The 27778-nt window shown below is 42.2% G+C and overlaps 3 protein-coding genes across 3 annotated transcripts; all 3 read right to left on the reverse strand.

Annotated features, from left to right (window-relative positions):
• Positions 1 to 625: 625 nt before the first annotated feature.
• On the reverse strand, positions 626 to 12641 carry LOC124387624 (zinc fingers and homeoboxes protein 1-like). Its single transcript, XM_046852053.1, has 3 exons — positions 12611 to 12641; positions 8506 to 8610; positions 626 to 1667 (listed from the first exon to the last, which is right to left on the reverse strand). Exons 1-3 carry the CDS (start codon positions 12632 to 12634, stop codon positions 1107 to 1109), a joined length of 690 nt encoding a protein of 229 aa, XP_046708009.1. The 5' UTR covers positions 12635 to 12641; the 3' UTR covers positions 626 to 1106.
• Positions 12642 to 14743: 2102 nt separating this feature from the next.
• LOC124387283 (E3 ubiquitin-protein ligase TRIM39-like) lies at positions 14744 to 18646 on the reverse strand. Its single transcript, XM_046851524.1, has 6 exons — positions 18518 to 18646; positions 16965 to 17060; positions 16618 to 16851; positions 16357 to 16519; positions 16193 to 16228; positions 14744 to 15759 (listed from the first exon to the last, which is right to left on the reverse strand). Exons 2-6 carry the CDS (start codon positions 17022 to 17024, stop codon positions 15221 to 15223), a joined length of 1032 nt encoding a protein of 343 aa, XP_046707480.1. The 5' UTR covers positions 17025 to 17060; positions 18518 to 18646; the 3' UTR covers positions 14744 to 15220.
• Positions 18647 to 24687: 6041 nt separating this feature from the next.
• LOC124387278 (E3 ubiquitin-protein ligase TRIM39-like) lies at positions 24688 to 27778 on the reverse strand. The gene is made up of 6 exons (XM_046851516.1): positions 27594 to 27778; positions 26679 to 27235; positions 26496 to 26591; positions 26128 to 26361; positions 25869 to 26031; positions 24688 to 25431 (listed from the first exon to the last, which is right to left on the reverse strand). The coding sequence occupies exons 1-6, from the start codon at positions 27613 to 27615 to the stop codon at positions 24947 to 24949; spliced, it is 1557 nt and encodes a 518-aa protein (XP_046707472.1). The 5' UTR covers positions 27616 to 27778; the 3' UTR covers positions 24688 to 24946.

A 27778-nucleotide genomic window follows, 5' to 3' on the forward strand; every position in this document is an offset into this window, starting at 1 on the left:
TTTTCTATTTAAGTTTATTGATAGTTTAACTCATTTAAACTTAAAATGCTATTAAAGGTCAACATTACTGCATTTAATTTTGAGAATAAATATTCTTTCATATGTACAAATTTTTTGGAATATTTCCCAATGATATAAGTGGTTTAGTTAGAAAGTATTTGGTATTTGTCAACTTTTTTTTTTTTTACACATTTGTCACACTTTAATGATTCAAACAAATATTTTTGTTTTTTTTACACAGATAAATACATGTTTTTTGTTTTATATGTAAAAAAATGTAATAAACAGTTTTACAGTCACAGTGATACTTTAATAACTATTATGTTTTTTGCTTTTATTGGCCAAAACAGGAAAATGGATGGTTCAATCATCTATTGAACAAAAATACATTAAACCACATCAGAAAAACAGGGACTGAGGCAAAAATATCTCTAATAAAGCAAAATCACAAGCATTTAAAATAACGAGTATTATTCCAAAAATGTAATATGCTTAGTACTTTAAAAAACGTCTCTTTAAACAGATGAATACCAAATAAATCAAATAGATGTGATTTGACAAATAAAGGAACTTAGATGCAAGTACAGATATATTATTTAATCGCAAACAAAAGAAAAGACAAAGAAACAAGTCCAGAGAAGAAGGCTTTTATTCTCATTCCAACCATATGCAATACAGGACTAAATGAAACGAGACAACCTTCATCCAAGGACCAAGTTGCTACATCAAACACCATAACAACAAACACCACAAATTAACATGCAACACAGAAATACTCAAAACTAACAAGGACTGTACACAAGGACACAGACTGAAGACTTGACACAGACTGACTATGATGCAGACTGAAGACTAGATGAGAAAACAAGAACCACAATCTTAACATGAAACATTACAAACAATAACCATAAATGAGAGATACAAAGAATGCAGTGCCAGATCAATCTCTGTCTGTTTTGCCTGCTGTTGTAGTATTTGGTATCATCCTGGGAGAAAACTGGTTGTGGTGTGTAGTGTGCATAACCCGTATAGACGTCTAATACAGGCACCTGTTTAACACCCTGCTGCGTGGTCTCTGGTGTCCTTTCTTCATGTGCTAAATAATCCTATTCTTCTTCCTCCCCCTTCTCTCCAAACAGACGCCGCAGCTTAAGCTGTGTTTGCTGGATGTCGTCGTCTGCCCAGCTGATTCCATATCGGACGCATTGCATCATAAACCACACTTTGACGCGCTCGGGGGACAGGGAGCATCTGCGTGCCAGAGCACTGGCCTCCTGCTCTGTGGGGAAGGGAACAGAATTAAATGCTTCTACCAGCTCAGAAACAGCGTCCAGCTCATTAGTCTGCTCAGAGCGCACCCACACCAACTTTAGTCCCTCAGACACCAGAGGAAGACACACAAAGTGCGTCTGGTTGAGGCCGGACGTGCCTGAAGAGGCAGCGTCCTCACTTTGGCTTCCTTTTGTAGGCTCCGAAAAGGATGAGGCTTTCCTCTGAGACAAAATGGAGGCAGGAGAAATGCTTTGGCTGTCTTTGGCAGCAGGTGTGTTTTTCACAGTCTCTTTTTGCTCCGCTGCTGGTACCTGGTTCTCTGCGTTGCATGTACTTATGCTGGTCTCTTCCGAGTCCATGGGTGAGGAAGACATGGACCTTTCAGAAAATTCAGACTGTAGAGAAGAAGGGAAATCACATGAATACGAGTTGGAAAATCTCCGTTTGCAGCACTGAAGCCCTACTAGGCGCACGCATGAACCGATATCTGTGTAACTCGCTGTAATCAACGTTTATTCTCGAGGAGGAATATGAAGTGTAAAACAATCATTTTTTTACAGTGGAAAAAGGCATCACAAAACACCCAACATAAATTATACCTTTTTACTTAAGTGAAAGTAAAGAAGTCTTGGCTCTGACATGTACTTAAGTAAAAAGTAGTTATTACTTCTACCTGTTTTAGCTGTTAACTGGACCTCACATCATATTAATATTTGACAGACAGACAGACAGACAGACAGACAGACAGACAGACAGACAGACAGACAGACAGACAGACAGATAGATAGATAGATAGATAGATAGATAGATAGATAGAACATTGTCATTGCATAGTACAGGTACACACCAACGAAATGCAGTTTGGCATCTACCAGAAGTGCAAAAAGTAGCAATCGTGTAAATAGTGCAGATAAATATGTAGCATATTTACAGCATGTGATATGTATGTAAGCATATGTACAGTGATTAAATATAAAGGCTATAACAGTGCAGAGATGTGTGGACATCATTAAGAGTCTTTGGTATGTTTCCACACGGACAGTTAATGAGGTGATACCGGAGAAAGTGCACCTCTTCAAGTCAAGAAGCTTTTATATATATATATATATATATATATATATATATATATATATATATATATATATATATATATATATATATATATAAAATCATAGACATTTTACAGATTTGAATGATGTATTGTTTTTATCTGTACGATCAATAAAGACAGTAATTTAAGTTTGTGTCGCAATTATGAGGGAAAAACCCACAAAACGCCACCCAGAGGGTAAATTGTGTAAAACATGGTGGATTTGGTGTTTGATTTGAGCAAAAATAAAACAAAAGTTTACTGATTAAAATTATTTATTTATTTTATATCTTAGTAAAGAAGGAAAGACGTGAATAAGTGTATGTTTTGCTGGAGGTTTTAATTTTGCCTCTTTTATATTTAGTTATTTATTTATGTATTTATACTTTTATTTTTATAAAAAGTATAAATACATAAATAAATAACTAAATATAAAAGAGGCAAAAAAAAGAGGTAAAAACAGAAATCCTGAATTGTTAGTGTTAATAACATCTAGTGGCTTTTACAATAATTTTAATTTTGACAGCCAAATATATATATATATATATATATATATATATATATATATATATATATATATATATATATATATATATATATTAATACAAAACAAATTAAAAATGTTGTTACCTAATGAATGTATCCAGGCTGAACATCCACATATAGAACACAAGCAGAGAAAAGATGATAATGATCATGAATGTGTCTGTTCTCAGTCATGTTTACATCACTGACTCCCTCTGTCTCATCCACGTTAACCCCAAACTTCTCACTGCCTTCTGCCTGCTGATTCTTATCTTCGTAAAGAGTGAGAGTCAGGACTTTATACACCAGCGGATTGAAAAAGACACGCAGTAACGTCTCAAGGTTACGAACGTAACCCTAGTTCCCCGAGGGAACGAGACGCTGCGTCGAAACGCTATGGGAACGCCCCTGCGTGACCACGCTCTGAACCACGTGTGAAATCTAGCCAATAGGCAAGCCGTGGCGTCATAGACAGGCGGCGTCGCGTAAACCAGGAAGCTACAAGATGGCTGTGCGGTGGTAGCGACATTAGCTTCTGCAAGAGAGAAGGTAAGCGCCGCAGGGATGCAGGGAGTGTGGCACGGAGACGCAGCGCCTGCCCTCGGGGAACTAGGGTTACGTCAGAACCTTGAGACGCCCTTCAGGAACTCGAGCTGCGTCGAACGCTATGGGAACGAGTGTCCAATCACGCCACACTGACCAGACCCTGCCAAAGAGTGAGGGCCTCGCACCAGCACGTAGGGACAGAGGAGCCCGGGTGGCTCTGAGGTCGAGGCCATAGAACCTGACAAAGGCCAGCGGGGTGGACCAACCCGCAGCGTCACAGACGTCCCGGAGTGACACTCATGTGCACCCGGCCGCAGAGGCCGCCACACTCCGGCGGGGCGAGCCCTGACCGCGATCGGGGCGGGGACCAGGACTCGCAGCCGAACAACTGCACCAACCACCCCCAAGGACTCGTCCTGTGGAGATAAGCACCCAGTGCTCGCACTGGACACAGCCGGGTCTCGTAACCCCTGGTCGGGGCTATAATAGAGGAGGGCAGAATGCCTGTAACACGACACATCGTGTGGGAGCACCTGGCCCGTGTAAGAACACTCTGGGCATGCCAGGGGGCAACTCCAGGTGGGACGAGGCAACTGCCAAGTCCCAGACAGGCACTCCGAGTCGTGTCCCGGGCCACAGCCTCCGGGCGCCGCGGAGGAAACGTGTCACCAATGGGACCTACCCAGCGAACACGGAAACCCTCAGGGTCGAAGGGGTTAACCCAGCGGCAAACTGTACCTGCAAAACACCAGAACTGAACCGACCGGCAGTCATCTGGGTCCAAGTCATGGTGCTCACACCGTGACGCGAACAGTCGCCATCGTGCGGCATACAACCTCCTCATGGAGGGAGCTCTGGAGTGAGAGGGGCCTCTACTACCTCGGCAGAGAGAACAGCCGCTACAAACCGTGTCCCCTCAGGGGCCACAGGCTCCACAACACCGGGCAGGGGTGAACCAGGGTTCCGCCCGCCAACCAGGTGCTACCCGGAGGAGACAGACTCCCTACCGCAAAACTTTCCCAGAACTCCCGAGAGCAGCGCAATCGGGAAAGGCGACAGGCGTAGCCTCGCCAAGACCGTCCCACGGCAGCCACTGTCTCGACAGGGCGCCTGCTCAGGCATCCAACCGCCCCGGGATGTAACCGGCTCTAAATGAGAGGAGTTCGTCCGGGACCACAAGAGACCCCTGCGCCTGTTGCTCGCAAGGGCGAGACCGAGGTCCCCGGTGGGCGATGTACGAGACCACCGCAGCATTGTCCGAGCGGACCAACACATAGCGATCTCTAAGGACTGGGAGAAAGAGTTGTAACCCAACAACACTGCCAGCACCTCCCGGCAACCTATGTGCCACAAGAGATGCGGGCCGCTCCACAGACCCTGAGAGGAGTGGCCACTCATGACCGCCTCCCCACCCCGTGATGGAAGCGCCCGTCGTTAGCGTTACGCGGCGACAAGGAGTCCCTAAAGCGGGGCCTCGGGACAGAACGTAAGGTTCTACCATGCAACCAAGGCTCACGGGCACACCGTGAGACCTTGATGTGATGACACAGACTCCCTCAGGGGGAGAACCTACTGCCCCGGAGCCACCACTGGAGGGGCCACATGCGGACACTGCCGACATGAGACCCAGCAGCCTCTGGAACTGCCTCACAGTGACCAGGCGGCCTGCCCCTACCCTCCTGACTGCAGTGAGGATGACTACAAACCGGGCGGGAGACAACCGTGCCCGCAACTCGGCCGAGTCCCACACCACGCCGAGAAAGTGGCCCTCCACGCTGGGAAAGTACACACAACCCGGCGTCCCAGACCGAACCCCAGTACCTTCATGCAGGCGGAACAGCACCTCAATGCCAAACCGCCAGGTGGTCTAACGAGCCACCATCAACCAATCGCTGATATAATACAGAACGCGGATGCCCTGAAGCCGCAGCGGGTCAGTGCTGCTCACGCACTCTGTGAAGGCACGGGTGAGGCGCTAGGCCGCACGGAAGGACCGATATTGGTAAGCTTCACCAGCAACTTCAGGAACCTCCGTGCGCGGTGAAGGACGGCTGCATGGGAGCATGCAACCTCCAGATCTAGCGATGACAAATCAGTCCTTGGACATGACCTGAGACACGACCTCTAAACGAGAAACCTGAACCCGAGCCCCAAAAGTGAGTGGTTCAAGTAGCAGAGATCCAGAATGGGACGCAACCCACCGTCCTTCTTCGGAACAACGAAGCACGGGCCGTAGCAGCCTGACTCGCAAACTGAGAGGGGAACCACCTCGATGGCCCCTTTCCCCAGGAGTGTGCGCACTCCTGTTCCAGGACCAGGGTTTGCACGGGTCCCGCCAGGCGGGACACACCCGTCGAGCCGGGAGGAGAAGATGCGAACCGAATCGCAACCCTTCTTCACAGTACGCAGGACCCCGAGAGACTCCAGGCAGCCCTAAGACTGACAGAAAGTCTCCACAGGGAGAACCAACCCCTCGGGGCTGGCCCCCGACCCACTCAGAGCGGCTGGAGCGGTGCTCTGCAGCCGACCACACCTCCTGAGAGGTGGCGGAACCCCCCCTGTCCGCAGCGATCACGCGGGCGGAATACGGGGAGCAAACCGCTGGAGAAGCTGCGCCCTGAACACGACCCGTGGCAGGGCTAACAGACAGTCCTCCTGAACCCAAACGGCAGGAGCAGCGTACTGCGGCCGTTGAAGCCTCCTGAGAGGCGGCGGAACCCCCCGTCCGCAGCGATCATACGGGCGGAATACTGGGAGCAAACCGCTGGAGAAGCTGCGCCCTGAACACGACCCGTGGCAGGGCCAACAGACAGACCTCCTGAACCCGAACGGCAGGAGCAGCGTGCTGCGGCCGTCGAAGCCCCCTGAGAGGCGGCGGATGACACCCATCCGCAACGAACTGTCGAGCGGAAATAAGGGAGTTAACCGCTAGAGGGAGGCAGCGTCCCGAACACCCTGTGGCAGGGCCGACAGACCGGCCTCCCGGCGGTGCCAGGGAGGGACGAGCACCGTAGCATGAGGTGCGCACCGCCCTCCAAAATGCAAGCCATCAGGCCTACGCACCATAGCCCGTTCACCAGAGGCGAGGACGACCTCAGGCCGCCCAGCCTCCTCGGGCCTAGAGAGTCGCCAGGGGCCCCTAGGACCGCCCCGCGGAGTCGGGTGGCAACACTCTCTCACCGGGCCATCTCGCTGTGCCTGGACGTACCAGGGCGCGGCTGCCGCTGAGCAGCTCCATCGGAGCAGCGAGGCACTACCACTGAAACGCCACCGCGGCCTCCTGAACCCGCCAGCAATCACCCTTACCCACAGCGTCACCAGGTCAGGCCAGGAGGGACACCATGACGCTCAGAAGGAAGCTCGCATCATCCCCCATAGCAGGCCAGCCTGGTATGCCTGCAACACACTCATCGTGTGGAAGCAACCTGTAGCCTGACCTGCCGCGCAGCGCTACCCACCAGAGCCAAGCGGCGCTCAGAGGCAAACCGATAGCCGTCACAGACGCAACACTCGGGGAGAGATAGCTAGCTAGCATCTCCACCACAAGCGGCAACGTCCCGTAGCCGCGCCACGCAGATCCAATAACATTCGCGCACAGCGAAAGAACATCGGAAAAGCATGCGCGTCCACGGGCCTCCCAGGACCCAGACACCTCGGTGCGCAGATCAGGGGAGGCGCTGAGGCTGTGACACAGTGCAGGAAACGCACAACCAGCTCACTGGCGCGCGCTGCTCCCGCCACACGACCGGCCAAGCTAATCCAGCTCGGACCGCCCGTGCCACGACCACAAGGAGCTCCATATACAGCACAGGCTGTGAGGAGTCCGCAGGCTCGCCAGCATCCACCAGCTCAACCTCCTCGGAGAGAGACATGTAATGCTGCGCCGCCCGCACCGGGAGAAGAAGCAGCCGCCAGGCATGCTTCCCCTAATATCCCGAAATTTCATCCACCTCGGAGGAAGAAATACAGAGCACCGCGTCACACACACCGGGAAAAGAACCGATACCAAACGAGCGCAATCCCGGGAACGGAGCTCGGCTAGCAGCCGGGAGCGCATAGCCACACGGCTAAAGCTAACAGCCGATACCATCGAGAGCCAAAGCCGAGGAAGAGCGCCACCTCGGAGAGCGCTCTGAAATTCTCCCACCTCGGAGGAAGAATACGGAGCACCGCGAACGCACCGGGGGAAGAACCGTCACCAAACGAGCGCAATCCCGGGAACGGAGCTCGGCTAGCAGCCGGAGCGCATAGCCACACGGCTAAATGCTAACAGCCGATACCATCGAGAGCCAAAGCCGCGAGGAAGAGCGCCACCTCGGAGAGCGCTCCCGAAAATTCACCCACCTCGGAGGAAGAATACGGAGCACCGCGTCACACACACCGAAAAGAACCGATACCAAACGAGCGCTCTCCCGGGAACGGAGCTCGGCTAGCAGCCGGAGCGCATAGCCGCACGGCTAAATGCTAACAACCGATACCCTCGAGAGCCGACTAAGCACGCTCCTAAGCTAAGCAAACAACACATCGGCTGCGTGTCACCCCGAAATGAATCGGGCAAGCAGGAGACACGCAGACAGAATTTTGCCTGCATATAAGCTCATGACTGCACAGATAACACACTCAAAGCGCTTACCTGAACTAGCAGAAGCTAATGTCGCTACCACCGCACAGCCATCTTGTAGCTTCCTGGTTTACGCGACGTCGCCTGTCTATGGCGTCACGGCTTGCCTATTGGCTAGATTTCACACGTGGTTCAGAGCGTGGTCACGCAGGGCGTTCCCATAGCGTTCGACGCAGCTCGAGTTCCTGAAGGGGAACAGGAAATCGGTTGTTCGGCTGAAATCGGCGCACAGTGAAAATAAAAAATATATATTTCACCAAATCAGTGGATTAAAACTAAAGTAACGAGCCGGTTTTGAAAATGTAAGAAGTAAAAAGTACAGATATTTGTGTAAAAATGTAATGAGTAAAAGTAAAAAGTTGTCTGAAAAATAATTAGTGGAGTAAAGTACTGATACCAAAAAAATCGAATTAAGTACAGTAACAAAGTATTTGTACTCGTTACTTCCCACCTCTGCATCGATTGACTCGCTGTCCCCTGTTTCCGCCTCCAACTTCCGGTTTTCCTCGCTCTGCTGCCTCTGCTGCTGCGGGGGTTCACACTGCTGCATGGCGACCTGCAAAAGGAGAGGAAAAATAAACAGATAGATAAAGAAACAAGCAAATGCACAAAAAACATGAATACAAACAACGCAAACCTGCCGTTTATCATCACAATAAAACAACTGATAAATAACTCAATGGAGTTTGTGATTGGAGAGTCACCAGGCAAAACTCACTACAGACATTCCTATAGTCATTGTTAAATGACATTCATTGGGGTGTTAAATTTATAGTGCAGCCCAAAAGGGCATTTGAAAGATTGTTGGTCTATTGAGTATTATGGTAGTTACTGAATCTGAGAGATGAATACACGTGTATTCACCACCGCTATTGTGCTCGGAGTGTACATACCACCTAGCGCTAATGCTAAGGAAGCGCTCAGTGTGCTCTACGGGACCATTAGCGAACTTCAAAACACACACCCTGACGGATTGTTTATAGTCGCCGGAGATTTTAATCACGCAAATCTCAGGACTGTGCTACCCAAATTCTATCAGAATGTGGACTTTGCAACCAGAGGAGAAAACACGCTGGATGTTGTTTACACAAACATACAGGGCGCATACCGGGCGAAGCCCCGCCCCCACCTCGGGTACTCAGACCACATCTCTGTTATGTTGATCCCAGCATACAGACCACTCAGCAGGCGTTCAAGACCAGCTCAAAGACATGTGAGAACCTGGCCAGCAGGATCCATGTCTGCTCTCCAGGACTGTTTTGAATGCACTGACTGGGACATGTTCAGGGAAGCTGCAACCAATGGCGATTTCATCAACTTGGAGGAGTACACGTCAACAGTGACCAGCTACATCGGCAAGTGCATTAATGACGTGACTATCTCCAAGACCATCACTACATGCTCCAACCAGAAGCCATGGATGACCGCCAAGGTGCGTGCGCTTCTAAAAACAAGAGACTCTGCCTTCAGAGCAGGGGACAAGACGGCCTTAAAAACAGCAAGGGCCAAACTGTCCCGTGCTATAAGAGAGGCGAAGCGCGCACACGCTAAGAGAATCCATGGCCACTTCCAGGCGCATGTGGCAGGGCATCCAGGCGATCACGAATTACAAGACCACATCACTTGCTTGTGACCGTGATGCCTCCCTTCCAGATGCGCTGAACAACTTCTATGCCCGGTTCGAGGTGCAGAACAACGTGGTGGCGAGGAAGACCATCCCTCCTCCCAGTGACCAGGTGCTCTGTCTAACCACAGCTGAAGTGAGGAAAACTCTATGCAGAGTTAACCCATGGAAGTCTGCTGGACCTGACAACATTCCTGGCAGAGTGCTCAGGAAATGTGCAGAACAACTAGCAGATGTCTTCACTGACATCTTCAACATCTCCCTGAGCAGCGCCACTGTCCCTACGTGCCTCAAGACGACGACCATCATTCCTGTGCCGAAGAAGTCTTCTGTCTCCTGCCTCAATGACTATCGTCCCGTTGCACTCACACCCATCATGATGAAGTGCTTCAAGAGGCTCGTCATGGGGCACATAAAGACCCAGCTCCCACCCGCACTGGACCCCATGCAGTTCGCGTATCGTCCAAACCGCTCCACGGACGATGCCATCTCCACAACCCTCCATCTGGCCCTCACCCATCTGGATAACAAGGACTCTTATGTAAGGATGCTGTTCATAGACTTCAGTTCAGCATTTAACACAATTATTCCTCAGCACCTGATCGAGAAGCTGAGCCTACTGGGCCTGAACACCTCCCTCTGCAACTGGATCCTGGACTTCCTGACTGAGAGACCTCAGTCAGTACGGATCGGGAACAGCATCTCCAGCACCACCACACTGAGCACTGGAGCCCCTCAGGGCTGTGTGCTCAGTCCACTGCTGTTCACTCTGCTGACTCACGACTGTGCACCATCGCACAGCTCGAATCATATCATTAAGTTTGCTGATGACACGACTGTGATGGGTCTAATCAGCAAGAACGACAAGTCAGCATACAGAGAGGAGGTGCAACGGTTAACAGCCTGGTGTGGAGCCAACAACCTGTCTCTGAATGTCGACAAAATGAAAGAGATGGTTGTTGACTTCAGGAGAACACAGAGTGACCATTCTCCACTGATCATCGATGGATCTTCAGTGGAGATCGTCAAGAGCACCAAATTCCTTGGTGTTCATCTGGCGGACAACCTCACCTGGTCACTTAACACCAGCTCCATCACCAAGAAAGTCCAGCAGCGTCTCTACTTCCTGAGAAGGCTGAGGAAAGCTCATCTCCCTCCCCCCATCCTGACCATGTTCTACAGAGGGACCATCGAGAGCATCTTAAGCAGCTGCATCACTGCTTGGTTTGGGAACTGCACCGTCTCGGATCGCAAGACCCTACAGAGGATAGTGAGGACAGCTGAGAAGATCATCGGAGTCTCTCTCCCCTCTATCATGGACATTTACACCACACGCTGCATCCGCAAAGCCAACAGCATTGTGGACGACCACACACACCCGTCACACACACACTTCACCCTCCTACCATCAGGAAAACGGTTCCGAAGCATTTGGGCCGTCACATCAAGACTGTGCAACAATTTTTTCCCGCAAGCCATCAGGCTCCTCAACAAACATCTGAACTGAACTCTCTCACACACACATACACACCACACACACTTACACACAAATGAGTGACTGATCTGTACAACCGGACTCAACACACATACACTTCGCACACCCAGGTTTCAGCAAAATTCACTTTCATTATCGCAAAATGTTTACATGCCATTTGTTGCTGATCTTCCGGGACTTGCTCTTTTTGCACAACATTCTGTCCAAATCCTTTGGCCACTGTTCTGTTTATTTTGATTGCTGCTATTGTTGAATTGCACAATTCTGTTATATTTTTCTGCTATTGTAGAATTGCACAATTCTGTTTGCATTTCTCTGTTTACATTTTTCTGCTACTGTGCACCTTATTCTGTCACGACAGGTTTTACTGGCGGAGCTATTGTTGTTTTTATTTTTATATTTTGTGTATTGTCCTACGCTGTCCTGTGTTGTCTTGCACTGTCTTGTGTTGTCTTTTGCACTGTTTGCACCAGTTCTTCTGTTCTGTGACTGTCGTTTTATGTTGTATGTAGCACCTGGGTTCAGGAGGAACGTTGTTTCATTTCACTGTGTACTGCATCAGCTATATATGGTTGAAATGACAATAAAAGCTTCTTGACTTGACTACTGGATAATAAACAATAATACCGCTATGGTAGCTCACTGAATGAACAGGAAATAACCTGTGTTCATGAAAGAAACACAATACAAGCAAGTTTCCTAACGGTTTTCATGTTGGCCAAACACAATAACACAATGCAAACTCGAATAACGGATATACACAAAACTAGTATGGAAAGCTAAATGTCTTTCAAGCGTCTATTCTTTACGGGTGGAAAGCTCTTGTCCATAATGCAGCGCCATGACAGTTATGGAGCTGGATGTGCTGAGAGTCATGGCGATGCCGCTGCACGGACGGGACACAGCAGCTCCACTTCTCATTCCTCCCCTGGCTTGAAGCTAACATTATCGATCATCTGCTAGTCGGAACAAAGGCTTTTTTAGCAGTGAGGCTAGCTAACCTGCTGGAACAACATGGCCGCAGAACATTGCACTGTTAACTGTAATTGCATTGATAACAAAGGTGACCCGCATCAACGAGGCCGCAACCAAGCCGCCAATGTCGGTCCACTTGCCTCAGATGGTAGTAGTCAATCTGTCACAATTAGTGATGTCCGGTTCGTGAACGAATCGTTAATTTGAACTGGTTCTTTTTAGTGAACTGGTCGAACCAGTTCACCAAATCGGACTGAATCGTTCAAAACAGTTCACGTCTCAAATCAGCACTAATCAACAAAATTACTGAAGTTTCTCACTTTTGAATGTGTATGACCGTCTAATAAATCAAAATAAATCAATATCCCTGAGAATGGGGTTCTTCTCTAGTTTCTCCAACACTACACACATTAAACTGAAACATGCTGCTGAACAAGTGATCATCACTGAGCATGCGCATACCTGCCGATTCCGAGCAGCACACATACTGCTGTTTTCGAGTCACCAGTACTGTATCAAGAACCGTTTCTTTCGGACACGTCCGACATACTACTGATACCAACGAATTGTTAATACTGAGCATGTGCGACCTACCGAGCAGTACGCGTGCTGTCTGACATTAACACACACACACACACACACACACACACACACACACACACACACACACACACACACTTTTTGGACTCCGAATCAGATGTCTTCGACATACTGTAAGAGCTGGTGCTGCGCTGCTGATATATAAACACAGGTGAACTGAGGACTTAAATGAAAAGTAAGTTTATTTACTAACAACTTAAAACATCAACGTTTTGCACATCAGTGCCTGTATTGGGTGATTTAGTGCAAAACGTAAATGTAAGGAACATTTCTAAGATGATGATGATGATGATGATTTAATTTAAACAGATAAGCTATATGCCGTCATGCAATAGACATGACTTTATTTAAATGTGTTCATCCGCCGAGATGATATTTGGATATGCATGACGTCATGACGTAAGTACGTAAAAGAACTGGTAAACCGTTTTTTTTAACCGGTTCTTTGAAACGAACTGCCTGAAAGAACTGATTCGCAAAAAAGAATCTGACTTCCCATCACTAGTCACAATTTGCTCTATCGCATCTTCAATGGGCGAAAAGAGAAACGCTGGAGAGTGTTATCGGTTAAAAATAAAAGCCCCAGGTTACCAACGAGTCGGTATCACTGAGTTCTGCACACAAATATGTTTTAGCTTTCTCATCTTTATTGGTCAGACGTTGCATACTTCTACACTGGAAAACAATAGGATGTCCTTACATCTCTCTGTGGTTTAAAGACAATGTTTTTTCTTAAGTTAGAGAAAATAAAATATACACTGAGGGGTTCTATTGGCACTTTTTTTTGCAAGTGGCAACCTGTTATTTCTTATTTTAGGAGACTACGGGTGCTACCTGATTAAAGTCAAAAGGTCAAAATTGAACTGTATGCATGACCTTTGTTTTGTTTCTTTAGTTGTTTAAGCAGGGGGATGTGGGGTGTGTGTGCGTGCGCATGTGTGTGTGTCTTTGTCTGGGGGTTTGTCTGTGTTTTGGGGGGTGGGGGTGTTTTTTTTCTTTGTTTGTTTAAAAAGAAAAAATTGAGAATTTCTGTTTACATTTTTGTATCTGTAATTGTTGATTTTTCAATAAAAAGATTTGAAAAATAAAAAAATAAAAGCCCCAGGACATGCTCACCTTTCATTCAGTCCATCTGGACCACAGGGAACTGCATCCAGAGTCAGTGGGAACCCAGAAGCACACTTTACACTCGAGTAATAATGCTGTCTTGTCCTCCAGAGCTGCACAGGAGCACCATTTCAAGTCTTAATTCCCAGTGTCACTGGAAATAACCAGCATTTATTTGCCCCTGCCCCCTGTAACGGACTGCCATCCCACCCAGGGTTCCTTCCCCCTGCCTTACACCTGGTGTTCTCACGTTTCTTCCACCACAACCCCATATAGATAACGTGATTACCGAAGATCAGCGACTGCATGTGTTTATAGCTTGTTAATAAGCTTTACCCATCATGGGCCATTTTTATCGACGCAAACCCATGCCATCAGTAATATGAATACAAATGCAATTTAAATATTATTATCTGTAATCTACTCATGCTTATTACCAGCACAGTCTTCCTGGCCTTGACGAGTCTGGGATTATGATTGTTTGTAACTTACAAAAAAAAACAAAAAACGAATCCAAGTATCCAGGTCATATTTTAGCATTTACACCTTAATATTTCTCAGATAAAACAGAACGAAACATGTTCTCTGGTGATAAAAGAGTTTTCCTGGCAGATATATTTCATGTGCTTACCATTCTTTTGTTTTACATTATTATGTTATTGGATGATCATTTCTAATTGTAATTAAGCAGAGTACAGTTTTTTTTGTTTTTTTTTTGCAGAGAGCTGTTATGAACATATATAAACTTTGAAATAAAGATATTACAGTGACAACAAAGATAAGCATCCCAATAAACCTGCCTTTAGTTTTATTAGCCTCATTAAAATAAGATGCATGTAAAGGTGATTATGATGAAAAAGCTTTATTTTAATACCATGCAGATGGAAAACAAACAAGAAGAACAATGTATGAAAGGGCTTCAGAAAGTATTTTACCCATTTAGGAATCAATTTCTCTTATACAATTTCAGATTGAGTGCTGTTTAACCAAACAAGAATAAAAAGGACCGCAACAAAATCTCTTCACTTAACAAAAATCAGATACTTGTATGTATTGTAAGGATACAGAGTTTAAAGTACATATTTTTACTTCTGAAAATGTAAAAAAAGATAAAAATACAAATGTTCTTTGCCACATAAATGTATGTATTTAAGTTTTTAAAGATTATGTATATATCTTTAAAGTAAAAAGAGTAAAGTAAAGTTCAGATTTTTATTTGTTTTAACATTTCTAATAGTTGAAAAGATTTTTTAAACTTTTCTGATTGTATCAAATTGTTATATGAGTTTAATAATTTGATTAAAAAGAAAAAAGGTTTTAATCCTTTTTTAAACATCCAATTTTATGAGATAAAAATCCTTTAGTCTAAAGTGGAGGAGAGATGATCAGGGGTGCTGAATTTTTACCTCCATCATTTGAACAAGGGCAGAAGTATGGATAGAGTTTCTCAGTGAAAGTCTGACCAGTGAAAGAGTAGATAAGAGATCTGGAGTTCACATCATAAAAGGAGACCAGACCCTCCTCATAATCCACAAACACACCCACCTTCTCCACCTTCTCTCTCAGTTTGAGGGGGACGGCGGGAACCTCAAAAGCTTTATACTTATTCTCATTCCTCAGTACCACAGACCAGAATCCATTCTGAGGTCTCACTATAATCTTCCCCTTCCTGTTAATGTTTTCCCTCACAACTCCTAAATCCCATTCAGTTTTCCCTCTGACCTGCACCTCATAATAAAATCTCCCTGAGGAGAAACTCTGCTTCCCCAGAACACAGACACACTGATTAAACCTCTCTGGTGTATCAGGGAGATTTTGTCGTTTGTCTCCATGTGACACTTGTTTTCCATCAGCAGAAAGAATGAGTTTGGGATGAGCTGTATCAGGATCCAGAATCACATCCACTGCGAGAAACACACAGAGTGTGATGTGAAATCACCATTCAGTTGATCAAACTCATTATGACATATTAGAGTAGTCCTGAATGTTTATTCCATTTTTATATGTTTTATACTGTATATATGATTTGTCTGTTTGATCTGTTAAACTCAGTCTTTCTTCATAAAAAAATAAAATCAGCAACAGCCAAATATGTTGCCAAAAATTTTTGGCAAGCTAAGCTGCTAACTAGCTAGCTCAATTTCACTAAAGAAGCTAGTGATAGCTAAACATCAGTTCAGTCTATGAGACAAAATAAATGCACAAAAAAAAGTATGTTATTCTTACAAATTATTATCTTAATGTATTAATTACATTAACACATTTATAAACTATAATATTTATTTAAATCTGTTATATATTTTGGCTACTTGCTAAAGTGGATTTTGAAATCTGTACCTGCATACTGCTGCATTCTCTTCAGTTCTGTGGAAACTAATCACAAAAAAACATCACTGTAATTTTATTGTTTACATTTAATGCAATATTTCACTCAATTAAAAATAAAAACATTTATTAATATATTAATATTATATTATTAATATAATATGAAATATTCTCACCTGCTTCCTTTAACTTGTCATTGAGTGTTTTACTGAGTTTCTCATTCAGACTCTGCTGAAGCTGATACAGAGATGTCCTCACAGTGTCTCCACTCAGATCAGTGTTAATACTGATCTCAGTCCAGATCTTGGTGTGTGGAAGGCTGAACATGGACGAGTAAACCTACAGTAGATCAGGAGAGAGGAGAAATCCCTCAGCATGGTGAGTTCTGTTCTGTGATGTTCTGCATTGTCAGTAGGCAGAGAGAGAGGAACACTGACCTGTAGGAGGTGGAGATGATCCTCAGTGTGTGAGAGCTTCTCCTGCTCAGTGTCTCTCCTCTGTAGCACAGTGACTTCCTGCTCCAGCTTTTTAATGAGTTCTTCTGCCTGCATCACTGCTGCTTTCTGCTTCTCCTCCATCAGCTCCATCAGCTCAGCCTGACTTTTCTCAATGGAGCTAATCAGAGCAGTGAAGACTTCAACACTGTCTGCTTTCTCTTTCTCTGTGTTTTTCTAAAGGAGGAACACATTTTAACTAGATTTATATGCAGATATTTAGAAAGAGCATCACAATAAACGGATATATACATATATGTAGTAGATAAAACTTGTCATGTTTTACACACTTTGCTGAGCTCTACTGACTGTTTGATCTTTTGGATCTTCTCCAGTCGATCCTTAATCATCTGGCGTACATCTGTCTGTTTTTTCCCCAGCTGAGTCTGAACACAGTACAATTGATAATATAATATAAATGTATACATTTCTTTCCATATGAAATTAGTCCTTCAAATGTTTTTTTACACATTTAAAGAATACAAAGAATAAATTATTTTTGTGGTGAGAGTAGAAAGCAGGTTGAGAAGATCCTGGAGAGGTGGAGGTACATGCTGGAGAGAAGGGGAATGAAAGTCAGTAGGAGTAAGACAGAGTACATGTGTGTGAATGAGAGGGAGGGCAGTGGAGTGGTGCAGTTGCAGGAAGAAGAGGTGGAGAAGGTGGAGGAGTTCAGGTACCTGGGTTCAATTGTGCAAAGTATCAGAGAGTGTGTTAGAGAAGTGAAGAAAAGAGTGTAGGCAGGGTGGAGTGGGGGTAGAAGAGTGATAGCAGGAGTGATTTGTGATAGAAGAGTATTTGCAAGAGTGAAAGGGAAAGTTTATAGGACTGTGGTGAGACCTGTGATGTTGTATAGTTTAGAGACAGTGGCATTGACTAAAATGCTGAGATTTTCTTTGGGAGTGATGATGATCGACAGGAATAGAAATGAGTTTATTAAAGAGACGGAGAGTAGGATGTTTTGGAGACAAGGTGAGAGAGGTGTCATTAAGATGGTTTGGTCATGTGCAGAGGAGGGACATGTGGTACATTTACATTTTATGTTTATTTACAAGCGCACTCCTGTATCCAGTTTTCTTTTGCACACTGTACTGTATAATATTCAGTTGGTTTACTGGTGGTGCTATTTTATGTGTTGTGTATTTTTCCTACACTTTCTTGTGTTGTCTTTTGCCCTGTCTTGCCTTTCACTGTTTGCACCAGGTTGCACACGATGCACTTTTTGTGGTGAGGACAACTAGCTATAGTTGTTTTATGTAGCACCAGGGTTGTGGAGGTCTCATTTCATTGTGTATTTTGTCACCTGTATAGGGTTAAAATGACAATAAAAGTTTCTTGTCTTGACTCGACGGAGATGCATACTGGAGGAAAAGACCCCAAAGAGGAGGTTTATGGATGTGGTGAGGGAAGACATGCAGCTGGTTGTTTAGAAAGAAGCAGATGTAGAGGACAGACTGATATGGAGACAGATGATCCGCTGAAGAAGAAGAAGAAGAAGAAGAAGAAGAAGAAGAAGAATTTAAATTAATTATGTTCGATTGAACTTATTCACACTTATAAAGACTCATGTAGGAGACAAATACAATCCAACTGTATTACACCTGAGCAATAAAGGGTTAAAATGGTCAACTTTTGTCAAAAAAGCAAAACGGTATTTCGATTCCTCTGTATGTCTGCACACATGGTGGCATCGACAATAAAAACCTTAAACATACAACATTAACTTTAACCTAATCAGTTTTAGATTTCAAACTGATCATTTACAGATCATTAATGACAGATAAATGAATCTGTATAATCCATTAGAATGTCCAAGGTTGACATCAGTCAATGTGTTTCTCACCTTCCTCTCTGCTCTCCTCCTCTATAGGAACAGTGTTGTGATTCTTGTGGTCTCCTTCAGTGCAGAACTGACACACACATGTCTGATCATCTCTACAGAACAGCTCCAGAGGTCTCTCATGTTTCTGGCATATGTAGTCCTTCAAGTTCTCCACAGGGTTTATTAGTTTGTGTTTAGTAAGTTTTAGAACATGATTATGAGGTTCTAAATGAGACTTACAGAAAGTCAGTCCACAATCCAGACAGGATTTCACAGCCTTCACCTTCTCTCCAGTACAGACATCACAAAGAACCTCATGTTTGTCTGGAACACTTTTCTTCTTGAAATGATCTGCAACCTCTCTCAGTGTTGTATTAATCTTCAGTTCAGGTTTCTTAGTGAATTTCTCTTTACATAATGGACAGTAACGGTCTTGACTCTTCTCCCAGCACTGTGTAAGGCAGCTTTTGCAGAAGTTGTGTCCACATGGAGTGGTGACTGGATCAGTGAACACATCCAGACAGATCGAACACAGCAGCTGCTCTTCAGACAGGAGACTGCTGGAGTCACGAGCAACTAAATGTGATAAGACGATGAAACAAATATATCTTTTTTTTTTACACACATTTAGTGGCACTGAAATCCAAATGAGTCTTACATTTTGTCACTTTCATGAAATCTGCTCTTTGTCCTTCTTTATCTTCATCACACTACTATTACTACAACTACTACTATTAAATACTTTAGTTGTTAACACTGGACTGATCCTGCAATAAATTAATTCTCATGGTCAAAGTTGTGGTGAAACTGTGTCTATCAGGCAAATTTAGTTCAGAATGTATTAGCCATTGTTAACACTCTTTACACTGAAGTGCTCGATTATTTATTCAGGAATCTGATTTAACTGGATCAACACCATCGTAAATAACACTTATACTTTCACTTACAGTGAGGAAAATAAGTATTTGAACACCCTGCTATTTTGCAAGTTCTCCCACTTAGAAATCATGGAGGGGTCTGAAATTGTTATCGTAGGTGCATGTCCACTGTGAGAGACATAATTAAAAAAGAAAAACCAGAAATCACAATGTATGATTTTTAAACTATTTGTTTGTATGACACAGCTGTAAATAAGTATTTGAACATCTGTCTATCAGCTTGAATTCTGACCCTCAAAGACCTGTTAGTCTGCTGTAAGACTTTTGCTTGATCCTGACCAAAAGGTCGGCCCTCCCCGAGAACACAGGTGTGTGTGTACCCCTCCTTTTCTTGTTACATTCTCAACACAGGACATTCTATAGCACACCAGATGATTATGTGTAAGAACGGTCTTATCACATGTAAATAACGACGGAAAATGTTCATGTTTCATTTTATTACAAAGGTTTTATCGCAACTGGTACACAGGTCCCATTCCACAGCAATAAAACCAATAATTAAAAAGGTTTAATAGAGTTAAGAAAACATAACTCTATGCGAGGGGCGTGTGCCCCACTACAAATGTATACAGGCGAGGTGCCTCCCACAGGTCTGTAACCAATCAATGCAAACTTCCATTGCTAAATAATGTTTACATAATGTTTACTCTATCTGGGTATTTAAGGAGAACTGACCAACATTTTTTTTTTAGATTATGTCTCTCACAGTGGAAATGCACCTACGATGACAATTTCAGACCCCTCCATGATTTCTAAGTGGGAGAACTTGAAAATAGCAGGGTGTTCAAATACTTATTTTCCTCACTGTACTTGCAGTGGTGGTGATTATTTACATATTTTCAAACAATACATAAAACACATATTCTGATAATGTATGAACTTCATAACTTACACTTAAATTGGCTTTCCATGATCTTCCTTTAGTCTTTTCTAGTTTGTGGCAATGGAACTTCACTTTCTGAATTTTCTATTTCACTTTTCCTGCATGAAATATTTTAATAAACACCTTTAACAGTTTGAAGAAGGTATCAGTTGTACATAAGTAATTAAACACAGAGATTGTAAAAACTATTTTTAAGTAAGATACACATACTGTAGCTTATTTTGTATTATTATTGATAAGTCTCTGTCTCTTGACTAATAGACCAAACACACCCTGTCAAACTTCTATAATAGTTTCTATAAAAGTACATACCTTTAATTATATGGGAATTTAGAATTAAATATGGTGATCCTGTCAGTGTTCATATCCAGTAGTTAAGTACTGTAAAGAAACATGATTTTGCTCTGAGTGCATTCTCGTGTTCTACTTTCATTTTCTCACTTAATTGTTACTTCCTTGTTCTCCTCCTACTAGTGGGCTTGTACATATACACTATATTGCCAAACGTTTTGGGTCACCTGGCATTTCCTGCTATATGTGGTTCTTTTCAAACTGCTGCCACAAAGCTCAAGGCACTCAACTGAAAATGACGCCTTTAATAAAATTTAGTATTCACTTGAACTTGAAAAACCCAAACCTGTTACAGCATGGCAATACTCCTATGCACAAAGTGAGCTCCTTGAAGATCTGGTATACATGCTCTGGAGATAAGATCTTGAGTGGCGTGCTATAGAGCGCTGATCTCATCCCTACTAAACACATATGGGATGAATTGGAACGCTGACTGCACCCCAGGTGTCCTCACCTACATCAGTACCTGCCTTTCATAACACCCTTGTGACTGATGAACCCAAATATCCATAAGCACACTCCAAAACGTTCAATATAATAATATAGATAATTATAATATAGATAATTCCTTAACAAAGAAATTAAAATTTGATAATGTCGCAAATTAGTAAAACAAAACTGGTGTGCAAAATTAACTCAGGAACTCGACTTAACAACAAAATATGAAATCAAAATAAAGCACCAGGGTGTGCTGTGGAGGCCTGGAAGTAAAAAGACAGAGACAGGTTTGTACAACAAGACTGCCCTCTGGTGGTCTGAACGGAGAATATCCAAGATACTGATGATAGTTGGTGGCATTGCAATTTATATAAGCAATACATTTAATACCAGACTGATAGATACATCATCACCCACTAAACACTTTAAATTCTTAGCCTTGAACATCAGGATCTCAAAATGTGACAGTGGTTGGTCTCTGTCTCTTTTCTAAAACTTTAATTTCAATAACTCAACAACTATCAAGACTAAATCTTAAGGAAGTTATTTTAGTGGGTGACCTCAACTGGGCCTGACTGTCTACTGTTTCTGGATCTTTAAAATCTGTGTTTTTTTCCATTTAGTTATGGTGATTGATAGTTTTACTCATTTAAACTTAAAATGCTATGAAAGGTCAACATTACTGCATTTAATTTTTAAAATAAAAAATCCTTTTTTTTGGAATACTTCCCAGTGATGTAAGGGGTTTGGTTAGAAAGTATTTGGTCTTTTTTAAAATTCTTACACTTACTTGACTATAGTGATATATTATATATGCATTGCCCATCACAATATTTGAGTAATTTTGTATGTTTTATTACCAAAATTACCTGACTGAAACTCTTCAAAGATATTGTAGGAACATAACTGGGCAGACACAATCTTTTCTAAAATATTAGACCTAAATAAGGGATTCTGAAATTGGTCTGTAATTTTATCCAAATTAGGTTTCTTGATGAGGGGTTTAATAACTGCTAACTTGAGGGGTTTAGGTAAAGTAAAAGATAGTGAAGATAGTGAGGAGTTAATTATATTCAGAAGAAGCTCACCAGCTGTATGTAACACTTCTTTCAGTAGTATAGTTGGAATGGGATATAACATATATGTTGTTAATTTGGCTTTGGTAATAACATCATACAGCTCTTCCTGTCCTACACATGTAAACAGTGTTGGGCAGTAAAGCGTTACTGTAACGCAGTTACTTTTGACAGTAACTAATACTGTAACGCATTACTTTTTAAATAAAGTAACTCCGTTACCGTATGGTGCGTTACCCATTACTTTTTTTAATGAATGAATTTGGGCTGAAGTGTAGCCTACAGTCTAACCTGTTTACAGCAGAGATGCATTGTAGGATTGGTGGATGAACCACTGTAAACATGAAGAAGACGCACTGTGGGCGTGGCTCCGTTTATTAAGGTCTGTGCGGCAGTAATTGCGAGTCGAGGCGAGAGCAAGACGAGTTTCTCAAAGTGGAAATATGCTCATTATTTCACTTTAGTTGAGCATAAAGACAAAAACTTTTAGTCAAATGTAAGCTGTATGCATGTACTGCGAAAAACAGCAACTCCAGTCTGTAGAAGCTGCTCCAGAAACTACATGGCTCGACAAAGCTAGAAGCTAACCTGGTGTTCTGTTCTACATTGTTGATAGTTTTAATATTTAAGCTGTGAAAGGAACATTTTTAAGAGCTCAACACAACAGCTTTTATGGTGCAGAAGCCACTTTAGTTTGATTGTGAATATATTATTTAGCTTGTTTTGTTATTTATTTTAGAAATCCCTGTGATATATTCAGTTTGTGCTGGTCTGACTTAAATAAAAAAGTGTTTAAAAATTACTTTGTGTATAAGTCAGTTTTGTGTTTGTAGACCATAACGCATAAAAGGGCATTAATGGGAACATTAAAGAACTTCTTTAAAAAAAGTTTATTTACTTTTCACAGTAACTAATTACTTTTTGGTGTAAGTAATCAACAAAGTAATTGAGTTACTTTGTGAATGAAGTAACTAGTAACTGTAACTAGGTACTATTTCTTAGTAATGAGCACAACACTGTATATAAAGCAGTGTAGTTTTGGAGTTTTAGGTACGATTGGATCAGGAGATGCTGTCAGAGGTTGGACACAATTGTTTTTCTAATACTATTATTTTTTTCGTTGAAGAAATTAATAAAGTCCTCACTACTAAACTGTGATGGAAGACGTTTTTCAGATACCTGATTTGTTGGTAATTTAGTTACTGTACTGAAAAAGATCCTGAGATTGTTTTTGTTATTTTCTATAAGTTTTCTCAGGTGCCTACCGGTAGTGTGTACAATATGAGGTAATGGTCTGTGATTTCATAACACTGAGGTAAAATATCTATATCAGTGACATCTGTTTCGTGGGATATTATTAAATCTAGTGTGTGATTAAAACGATGGTGATGTGTGGTGATGTTTTGTTTTACCCCAAAAGAGTTCAATAAGTCCACAAATAATAGTCCTTCAGCATCATTTACATCATCTACATCGATATTAAAATCTCCTACCATCAGCACTTAATCAAAATTGATCAAGAGGTCTGAAAGATAACGAGCAAACTCTTGAAGAAAATCACCGTTGGACCTTGGTGGTCTGTACACAGTGGCCAGAGCGAGAGATAGTAGGGGTTTTCTGTGTATGTCTGAAAGTACAACTTGAAGAACGAGCACTTCAAATGATTTCTGACTAACATTAAGAAGGGCACTATAAATGGTAGCTACACCACCCCCATGACCAGTCTGACGGGGCTCATGCTTATAAGCATATCCTGAACAATAGGCTACTGATTAAATCACCTCATAAAAACAGAGAATGAGGCAAAAATAATTGTAATTAAGCAGACTACTGTTTTTAGCAGAGAGCTGTTATGAACATTTATAAACATTGAAATAAAGATATAACAGTGGCAGCAAAGATAAGCATCCCAATAAACCTGGCTTTAGTTTTTTTAGCCGCAATGCAATAAGATGCATGTAAAGGTGATAATGATGAAAAGGCTTTATTTTTATACCATGCAGATGGAAAACAAACAATAAGAACAATGTATGAAAGGGCTTCAGAAAGTATTTTACCCATTTAGGAATCAATTTCTCTTATACAATTTCAGATTTAATGCCCTTTAACTAGACAAGAAGAACAAAGATCGCAACAAAATCTCTTCACTTAATGTAGTATAAAGAGGTTTACAGCACTCAAAAATAATCAAAAAAAAATAAAATAAAAAAATTACATCATACTGTGAAGAATATTCTAAATCTAAGTGTGAATAATTTTCACAAGTGAGTTCAATAATAAATGCTGGATAAAAAGTAAGTCGTTAATTTCATTTTTATATAATCAAAATCTTAATATTTAGTCAAAAAAAGTTATCCAAAGACAATAATCGGATATTTGTATGTATTGTAAAGATACAGAGTTTAAAGTATACAATTTTTCCTTCCGAAAATGAACAAAAAAGTAAAAAAAATTCAAATATTCTTTGCCACATAAATGTATGTATTTAAGTATTTAAACATTATGTATATATCGTTAAAGTAAAAAGAGTAAAAGTAAAGTTCATAGCTTTTATTTATTCAAAATTTCTAATAGTTTAAAATATTATCAGATTTTTTAAACATTTCTGATTGTATCAAATTGTTCTGTGAATTTCATAATTTCATTAAAAAGAAAAAAGGTTTTAATTCCTTTTTTAACATCCAATTTTATGAGATAAAAATCCTTTAGTCTAAAGTGGAGGAGAGATGATCAGTGGTGCTGAATTTTTACCTCCATCATTTAATCAAGGGCAGAAGTATGGATAGAGTTTCTCAGTGAAAGTCTGACCACTAAAAGAGTAGATAAGAGATCTGGAGTTCACATCATAAAAGGAGACCAGACCCTCCTCATAATCCACAAACACTCCCACCTTCTCCACCTTCTCTCTCAGTGTGAGGGGGACAGGGGGATCAGCACAAGCCCAATACTGATTCTTATTCCTCAATATCACAGACCAGAATCCATTCTGAGGTCTCACTATAATCTTCCCCTTCCTGTTAATGTTTTCTCTCACAACTCCTAAATCCCAGGCAGTTTTCCCTCTGACCTGCACCTCATAATAAAATCTCCCTGAGGAGAAACTCTGCTTCCCCAGAACACAGACACACTGATTAAACCTCTCTGGTGTATCAGGGAGATTTTGTCGTTTGTTTCCAAGTGACGCTTGTTTTCCATCAGCAGAAAGAATGAGGTTGGGATGAGCTGTATCAGGATCCAGAATCACATCCACTGCGAGAAACACACAGAGTGTGATGTGAAATCACCATTCAGTTGATCAAACTCATTATGACATATTAGAGTAGTCCTGAATGTTTATTCCGTTTTTATATGTTTTATACTGTAAATATGATTTGTCTGTTTGATCTGTTAAACTCAGTCTTTCTTCATAAAAAATAAAATCATCAGCAGCCAAATATGTTGGCAAAAAATTGTTGGCAAGCTAAGCTGCTAACTAGCTAGCTCAATTTCACTAAAGAAGCTAGTGACAGCTAAATATCAGTTCAGTCTGTAAGCAAAAACAAATGCACTAAAAAATAAATAATGTTATTCTTACAAATTATTATTTAAATGTATTAATTACATTAACACATTTATAAGCTATAATATTTATTTGAATCTGTTATGGATTTGGCTACTGGGTAAAGTAGATTTTGAAATCTTCTTACCTGCCTCCTTTAACTTGTCATTGATTGTTTTAGTGAGTTTCTCATTCAGACTGTGCTGAAGCTGAGACAGAGATGTCCTCGCAGTGTCTCCACTCAGATCAGTGTTAATACTGATCTTAGTCCAGTTCTTGGTGTGTGGAAGCCTGAACATGGACGAGTTAACCTACAGTAGATCAGGAGAGACGAGAAATCCCTCAGCATGGTGAGTTCTGTTCTGTGATGTTCTGCATTGTCAGTAAACAGAGAGAGGAACACTGACCTGTAGGAGGTGGAGATGATCCTCAGTGTGTGACAGCTGCTCCTGCTCAGTGTCTCTCCTCTGTAGCACAGTAATTTTCTGCTCCAGCTCTTTAATGAGTTCTTCAGTCTGCATCTCTGCTGCTTTCTGCTTCTCCTCCATCAGCTTCAGCAGCTCAGCCTGACTTCTCTCAATAGATCGAATCAGAGCAGTGAAGACTTCAACACTGTCTGCTTTCTCTTTCTCTGTGTTTCTCTAAAAGAGGAACACATTTTAATTACAGATTTATATACAGATATAGAAATATTTATATACAGATATATACATACAAAGAACATCACAATATGCAGATATGTTGTTGATAAAACTTCATGTAATGTTTTACACACTTTTCTGAGATCTACTGAGTGTTTGATCTGTTGGATCTTCTCCAGTCGACTCGGAATCATCTGCTGTACATCTGTTTTAGTTTTCCCCAGCTGAGTCTAAACACAATAGAATGGATAATATATTATAAAGTTATACATTTCTTTTTGTTTCAAATTAATCAGTTTATCAAAAATCCCTCTCACCTTCCACTCTCTGATCTCCTCCTCTATAGGAACAGTGTTGTGATTCTTGTGGTCTCCTTTAATGCACAACTGACACACACATGTCTGATCATCTCTACAGAACAGCTCCAGAGCTCTCTCGTGTTTCTGGCATATGTAGTCCTTCAGGTTCTCCACAGGATTTATTAGTTTCTGTTTAGTAAGTTTTAGAACATGATTATGAGGTTTTAAATGAGACTTACAGGAAGTCAGTCCACAATCCAGACAGGATTTCATGGCCTTCACCTTCTCTCCAGTACAGACATCACAAAGAAACTTAGGTTTGTCTGGAACACTTTTCTTCTTGAAGTGATCTGCAACCTCTCTCAGTGTCGTATTAATCTTCAGTTTAGTTTTCTTGGCGAATTTCTCTTTACACAATGGACAGTAACCGTCTTGACTCTTCTCCCAGCACCGTGTAAGGCAGCTTTTGCAGAAGTTGTGTCCACATGGAGTGGTGACTGGATCAGTGAACACATCCAGACAGATCGAACACAGCAGCTGCTCTTCAGACAGGAGACTTCTGGAGTCACGAGCAACTAGATTTAATAAAACAATGAAACAAATATATATATATATTTTTTAACACACATTTAGTAGCACTGAAATCCAATTGATCACTTTCATGAAATCTGTTCTTTGTCCTTCTTTATCTTCATCACACTACTATTACTACTAACTTCTACTATTAAATATTTTAGTTGTTAACACTGGACTGGTCCTGCAATAAATTAATTCTCATGTCATAGTTGTGGAGAAACTGTCTATCAGGCAAATTTAGTTCAGAATGTATTAGCCATTGTCACACTCTTCACACTGAAGTGCTCGATTATTTATTCAGCAATCTGATTTAACTGGATCAACACCATCGTAAATAACACTTTTACTTTTACTTACACTTAGATTGTCCTCGCCCCATCGTTTCAGTACAAACGCGGTACAGGATTCAGAAAATTCAAGCTTTACTGGGTTTAGAATTGATTGTGTGTGTTCTTGCTGTGAATTGCTAGTTGCTGTTCGGTACGTTGTGTAATGTCAAATGCCCACTGCTGAAAGATGACTGCTGCTCAGAGTTCTAGCCT

This window comes from Silurus meridionalis, chromosome 6 (genome assembly GCF_014805685.1).
Source record: "Silurus meridionalis isolate SWU-2019-XX chromosome 6, ASM1480568v1, whole genome shotgun sequence".
NCBI lineage: Eukaryota > Metazoa > Chordata > Actinopteri > Siluriformes > Siluridae > Silurus > Silurus meridionalis.